This window comes from Apium graveolens, chromosome 1 (genome assembly GCF_009905375.1).
Source record: "Apium graveolens cultivar Ventura chromosome 1, ASM990537v1, whole genome shotgun sequence".
Lineage (NCBI taxonomy): Eukaryota > Viridiplantae > Streptophyta > Magnoliopsida > Apiales > Apiaceae > Apium > Apium graveolens.
Window position 1 is genome coordinate 97,733,074 of NC_133647.1, and position 7,913 is coordinate 97,740,986.

Here is a 7,913-nt window from a genome sequence, read left to right on the forward strand (position 1 = left end):
TAAAGTCGGTATGCTTACTCGAGCGAAGGTTCAAGGAGCATTCTCTACCTATCGTATGCTATATCTGATCCAAGAAACTATCACCAAGTCAAACTCCGTGTCTGTCTGTCTGTCTGGTGTGTGCTACTAAGATCACCAATCTCACCCATGTGGGGGATTATTGGAAAATATGGGTATAAGTCCCATATTGGTAAGTCATATTTTTGAGCATTATGACTAAAAGATGTGTGAGATATGATGATATTCTCTTAATAATGGAAATTATTATTTTCCATTAGAATTTGGCTCAAATATTATGACATAAATTAATTTGATTTTGTTTCAGATTAATTGATATGGTGTATGTCTTGATATATTTAATCTGATTCTGTTTTAGATTATTTATGGAATAGAGTAGCTTGCAAGTATTACACCGATTCCATAATTAATGATACCTATTCCATAATTAATGATATTTAATTATGGAAAAGAGTAGCGCACAAGTCTATCTACACGTATATAAGCACCTCTAAGGCGTTAGGGTTAGACACACCAAAAAAATATATTCGCCTTTAAACACAAAACTCTCTCTCTCTCGGTGATAGTTTCGTACCCGTTCAAGCTCGCTGAAGGTGCTCGTTATCCATAACGTCACCGCTACCTCGTTTTATCCTGGGAGGCTATTGACTCGCACATACGGTGAGAGGCGAAATAGCTTTAAGGAGATAGTTTCAACTGGACTCGAGGATCTCTCTTCTGTTTATATCTTTTCTTCCTCCGTTTGATTTCGTTTACTCACGCACACATTTGTTTGATTATATGTATTAATCGCAGATTGTATTCACAGTTTGAAATATCAAAAATTTAAGATTATACTTGAAACAAAAATATTTTTATAAAAAATTTAACGGCTCTTGAATCACCTTATTTGAATATCTGAATTTTCCTAGAATTTCAAACAAGAAGTTATCTCGAAAATCCGCCATTTTTCTAGACTTCTTTTTAAACTCCGGTCCTTCTATTACAAGAAAATAATATTTTCCTACAACAAAAGAAAATAATAACAATCCAATTTTATTTATATATTTTTTAAAATTAAATAATGAAACAGTGATATACAAGCAAAATACACGCAACAGCTAGTGAAATACAGCCACTCTCCCAACTCAAATACTACTACTACCTCCTCTGCTTGGGCCTAAATTTCCCCCACATGAAAGATAGTAATGAGCAGCTGAAATTGATACCAGTCTCTACCATTTGTTGCTTCAAGGTATGTTGAATCAAGGTACTCCTCCCAATCTCCATCTTAATTTCGCTGAATTGTGGTTAACATGAATTAGGGTTCTAAATTTAGATTTCACAATTGCTTTTAAGACCTGCGTTTGGGAATGTGAAATGCAGTTTGTTTAATACGTTTCATGTACAATTAACTGCCTATTAGAATTAAAACTTTTGTCCTTGCAGGATAATTACTCTTGATTCAAGTATGGCTCAAGTCCACCCTGAACCCGTTATGTACGTTCCTCCCATTCCCCGAACAACTCATGTTTCCCGTTATAACACAGCAATATTAATGCAATGTGCGTCCATGTGTTTTCTTATTTTATTAATGGTGTCAGTTCCCATTTTTTTACTTGTGTCGGCCGTCATGTCGAATGTTAAGGCTCCAACACTTGAACTTGATTCATTAACACTCTCAAACTTCAATCTCTCATCTCGCCCCAACCAGATTTCCGCTGACTGGAACGTTTCTATGAATTTTACAAACGTGGATACCCATGGATACTTCGAGTTTTCTAAAATCAAAGTCTTGATATATTATGATGACAAGATTGTGGGGGTCACAAATCTTATGCCCTTTGATATGAGTTTGAAGGATCCTCTCATTAACGTTGGAGGAGAGTTTTTTTCACGATTGGCGGGTTACATTGATGATACCATGATCACCCACATTACCCACAGTATGAACCTCACTAGCACTCTAATCTTTAGTGTGGAGTTTTCTGCTCTGGTGAAAAAGACTTACAGAGGTTTCTGGAGAATAGGCTCGTGGGATCCCTACTTGTGGGTATATAATTGCGAAAACGTGGAGTTGAAATTTGGGTCCTCTGATGCATCAAAGGCGAGCATATTGAATCGTTCTTGTAAATGCAAAAAAGTCTCTCTTCCCCGTTCGCCCTCATGAGGTATTAATGATAGTATGTCCTTTCATATATATGTGAATGAACTCTTCTTTTTTTAATTATATATAGATTGATTGAAATGCCAGAATAAAGCGTTAGTGTTTTAGCCTTTTAGGTTGTAAATCCATTCCATATTCTTGATTGTTTTATTAGTAATCTAAAAGCATCTTGGATGATAATAATTAAGATAATTAGATAAAAAAATAAAAAAATTATGATTAACAAAATTTTTGTCCAAGAGACTAACATGATGAGATAAAATGATATAAAATAATGATGAGATATTTTTTATGTACCATTGCACAATTTGCATTTATCGATGTATTATCACTTTATTTGGTTTTAAATGTGATATATTAAACATGAGATAGTATACTTTTATTATCTAGCAAATAAAAAGTACATAACACGGTTTCAGCCCAACATGTTATTAGCAAAGTGCTTTCCTATCACTATACTTCTTTCCATGTCAAAGATCGTGTGTTTCTTTCTTTTTGTAACGTCATTCTTTTGTGCAGTATAGACTGTTGTCAACTGATGGTAGATTCCATGTGCTTCGCAGAAGGTTTAAAATAAGTTTGAAGTATAGCAGTCATTTGCATGAAGCTCGGTGATTAGGAGACTTTAAAAACCAGAGATGTTTTACATAGTTCAGGAAGCTCACAAGCATATTTAGGTTGAAACTCATATTCTGCATGTAACAAAGATATTCTGTACTCAACAGTAATCTCAGAATTAAACACAATCTATTTTAGTGCACTCATTCAGTGAGTACGTAAATTAAGATGTGCATAAGCCATGTAATTGAGTTTCAATTGCTGAGTGAATAATCTAATTTGATGGTGTAGAAATAGTAAGAGCTAGCATGAAGTTGAGGATTGCTGTCCCTTTACCAAGACGAGGATACATGTATCCAATAGATTTAGCCGTCCATAATTGGCTGGTATATTAGCATATAGCAGAAAATTGACTAAGCCGTACAGTGTTCACCTTTGGCTGGTAATGTTAGAATACAGCTTAAAGTAAGCTAGAAAATTTTCAAAATAAGGGATACAAAGTCAATAAGTATTCAGACACTTCCATGCAATTAGTTGGAAGCCAAACACTAAGGCAATTCAATGCAACGTTGATAAGATTTCCAGACTAGACAACAGACTGAGAGCGCACTCAGAAAAACTCTCAAACACACAACAAATCCATGAAGATTAGGGACCAGACAGTAGATCATCTCCAATGAAACCAGCAGCAAGGTTGGAACCCATCGTTCCAAAAGCTTTTTAAATACCACCCTTAAGCTATTCACTGATGTCATCTAGTACACATTATACATTTGATTGGATTACAGAGTAAAATTGAGTTGTAGGGAAAGATTTTGATGGTCCAAAATGTTTGATAGCGCTTTAAATGAACCTAAATAATTGAGATAATAATGAATAAACACAGAACAAATTAATTTATATTTTTTTAACTGATGTAAAAAGATTTCTTTTTGAAGCGTTTTTATTTTTTATCTGTCCCATAACATTTATGGCAGAAATAGCTGTAATATTAATTAAAGTAATAAATTTATGAAAATCTTGTGATTAATGAAATTTCCTTATGTTTGAGCAGGCCAGCAACTATATAAAGCCATGCAAAACTTACAATAAAAACCACAGAGAGATAAAAGACAAAGAAATAATTACATTCAATGGCAAAGACAATTACACACTTGTTCTGTGTTTCTATTTTCCTCAGTCTCATTGCACTTTCTACCTGCGAGCATTCTACATTGGCTAACGAGACGAATGATGTTGTAAGTCCTGTACCATTTTCACTTTTATGTTTTCTTCAATATTTGATTATATTGGCAATCTACATTGCACTTTCTGCAGCAAAAGTTGCATCGAAACCAAAGTGGTGACTTGCTGCTAATAAATAAGATCAGAGATAATTTGAAATGTTATGCGTGCTTAATTACATTAAGCATTGTAAATTACATTATGAACCTGCAGATTCCGGATCAGATTCCAGCGCCGACTTGGTGCGTAGCTTCGGCTGCAGCAACTGATGCACAGCTTCAGGGATTCATAGACTTTGCATGTGGAGGAAAGATAGAGTGTCGTGAAATACAGCCCGGACGATCCTGTTATGAGCCAAACACAGCAAGAGGCCATGGATCTTATTGTCTTGATGCCTATTACAGAACATATAAAGATTGTAATCCCATTGGTACTATTGTTTACAAGGATCCTTGTAAGTCACTAGCTATTTCCTCTTCGATAATTTTATTTTTACTTTCTTCATATTGCACTTGTTCTTTAATTTTTTGTGCAAGGATACTTACAGATTTTTTGTATTAATGTTTCATGGTTTCTTCATGCAGCTTATGGAGACTGCCTTTACATTTAATTTCAATACACAGGAGTAGCAACGAAGAAATCAAGTTTTTGATTAGTTCTATTATGTTTCAATAAAGAAGAATTGGTTTTTTGTACCGGCTGAAGCGGGAAGAAGGATTACAGAGATGCATAATGCACGTGTGGTGTTTTTTTTATTGACAGGATTTGCAAATGTCTTTTTAAATGGAGAAATAGTTGTAATAGATTATTCTATATATTTTACAGGCCGATGCTCAAGAGTAACCATCTTGGAGAACTCAAAAGATACAAAATTCGATACTGATGTAAAAAAATAATAATATCAATAACTATATTTGAATGCTATTAAAAGTTTAACACTTAAAATTTTGAAAAAAAATTAATTTTAAATTTGATTTTACTATATAATAATTTTGAATAAATGTTATTCTACTACATAACCACTTTGAATAATTTCTTTAATTTCCTATAATTGTTTAAATAAAAAATTGGGGAATTTTGTTTTCTAGTTTGGTAGTAAAAATTTGTAGTTCTATATGACTAAAAATGAAACAGATATGTGTATTATATATATATATATATATATATATATATATATTAATTATTTACTAGAGATGATAATTTGTACCGATCTGATAGATATCCGATCCGTATCTATCCGGTTGATTGGTACCGATTTAAACCCGAACTATTTTCGGTTCGGGTTTGATTTTTTCCCTTACCGTTTGAACCCGACCCAAAATTTCGAAACCAGTTTCCGTCCGATCCAAACTAGAAATCCGAACCCGAAACCCCTATTAAAACATAAATAACATATTATTTATTAATAATATGTAGGTGTATAGTTGCTCACATTTCTTAATCACTAATGTAAATTGACTTATATTAACCCGTCACCGAAGTTCTCACGTTCTACGAGTTCTTTCTAAACAAATGGGACCAAAATGGCTTTGCAATTCTTACATTTACATTTGCTTCTGGATTTTCATAATTTGTAAATCTTTAAATTTAAACTTCTGAATCAATGAGTTTTCTTCATTTCTAAAAAATTAATTTTTTTTTGGATAAACCCAAACCCAAATTAAACCCGAAGGGTTCAAATTTGCATTTACAAATTCGAGTTTTTCCGGGTCTGTGTTGAGATTGATAATATAAAATCGAGTTTATATTCAATTTTTGCTAAACCCGTATCGACCACTATCCCTATTCTCTACACAAATCTATATAAAGGTGTTCTCTTTAAATTGCATACTAACTGTGGAATACATTTTTTACTGCCTTTCTTTATCTCAGGATACGAATCTTCATTTTCAACTGACACTGTAAAACCTCTATAAATTATTAACATGGGGACCAGTTAATTTTTATTAATTTATTGAGATTATTATATTATTAAGATTGTCGGGATCAAAACAATTATATTAAGAACATTAATTTATAATAAATTATTAATTTATCGATTATTAATTGAAGGTCGTCTTACTGCAGTTCCTACTAAAAAGATTTGAACTGAGGATACTCTCACCATTCTAAAGCAACGCATCGTAATTGTGTTTAACTGTGGATAATGGAAGCAAATGGATAAAAAAATATTGAGAAATTATAGAGGTAGGAGGAGATAATTAAAAAAAAAATGAGTTGGTAATATGATGATAAAGTTTGGGTAGAAAATTGTTGTCACCAAAAATGAATCGTTCCTTCTTAAATTAGAGAATTTTAGCTTTTAAGCTTAATTTACGCTTAATTTACTTTGCAGGGAAATTGGTGAATGTTTTGAACTTATATTTTATATTTCAAGGCACATGAAAACAGTAGAATTTTGTTTTAAGCGATTAAATTCATTAGTTAATCATGCATGTTAGGAATATGTTGTGTACTTGATGATAAGCTAAACAAAACACCTTAGTAAATTTAAGTTAGTGAATTTTGTAGCACCCGACGGATAATTAATTATAGTCCCGACGGATGATTCAATATAGTCCAACGGATGACTAATTGATATACACCGGGTGAGTAGCTTATGTAACAATAGGTAATGTAGCACATTTCTGCAAATAACTTTGTGTAGATTCTGTAGTAGCATATGAGTCATGTTAACTACTAGTAGATATGCAGAATAGGTTGATTAATTGTAAATATTAGATGTATTGTAATTCTGCATAAATGAAATGGAGTCAAGTGACAAATAGCTACCCGACGGATGATCAACAAGACTACCCGACGGATAACAAACATGTACCCGACGGATGATCAATTCAAATATCTGTTGACAGTGACAACACAATCACATGCATTGGATGTTTGCAAAAGGAATGTGGCAGCCTGTTTAGCAGGGTTTTGAGAACAAAGAAGCATTACCATTTCCATGCTATTATGAAGATATTCAAAGTTGTTGGAATAGAGTAGTGAAGTATTAGTCCCTAACAATACAACAAGAATCACAGAGGTAGAATCTCCAGTCATGTGTCTTGAACAACCACTATCCAAGTACCACAGATTCTTTATGTTTCCCTGCACACATTAAAATCAAATCAAGTTGATTTTGGTACCCAAGTTTCCTTGGGTCCTGCCTTGTTAGCTTTCTTCTTTTGTTTCTTAGGTTTGATCTTATTTGACTTGGGGATATCATATTCATCCTTAGTCATCTGAGTTGGACCTTTGAAACCATTCATTAAAATAGAATTATCATGCACATTTTGATTAACAGGAAATGACATGCTATTTGCAAACATGTTATTCCAGTAGGGTATGCTAAATGACATTTAAGGCATATTTAATGCATTATAATAAGGATTATGTGCAAATGACATATTAGCAAATTGTGCATTCATATTCTGTGTAGACATATGTTAGGTCACACTTTCACTGTAGAGGGGGTGAATACAGTGTTTATTACAATCAAATCAAACTTCAAGAACTTATGTAACAGAAAACAAACTTTATTTAAACAATAAACTCTGTTACAATCTGGAACTGTTATCTCTCAGTGATGAACAAAATATCACGAGAGCTGCTAGGGTTATATTAAATAATATTCTCGATAATGATAACACTTATAGTGTAAACCCTATGTCTGTGTTTATATACTACACAGTTACAAGATATTCGCTAATTGATATGGAATATAATTCTGCTTCCTAAAATATATCAATCAGATATCTTCTATTCCAAGTATTCCATTCTTCACGGAATTCCTTCTTCATGCATATCTCTTCTTATGTTTATCTTGATCTTCTTAACTTTAATCAGCTACTGTCCTTATCTGATCGTCCTTCAGCACTTAAGTTCTGATATCTATCTCCTGATAACATAAGTACTGATATCCCTTAAGTTCTGACTTCCAGTATAAGTACTGATCAGTTAAGTACTGATTTGTTCTGTTCAAATA

General features: G+C 32.8%; 1 protein-coding gene across 1 annotated transcript; it reads left to right on the top strand.

Annotated features, from left to right (window-relative positions):
- Positions 1-1,117: 1,117 nt before the first annotated feature.
- On the top strand, positions 1,118-4,881 carry LOC141665223 (major pollen allergen Ole e 10-like). The gene is made up of 5 exons (XM_074471203.1): positions 1,118-1,267; positions 1,447-2,168; positions 3,777-3,960; positions 4,160-4,400; positions 4,531-4,881. Exons 3-5 carry the CDS (start codon positions 3,856-3,858, stop codon positions 4,554-4,556), a joined length of 372 nt encoding a protein of 123 aa, XP_074327304.1. The 5' UTR covers positions 1,118-1,267; positions 1,447-2,168; positions 3,777-3,855; the 3' UTR covers positions 4,557-4,881.
- The last annotated feature ends 3,032 nt before the right edge of the window (positions 4,882-7,913 follow it).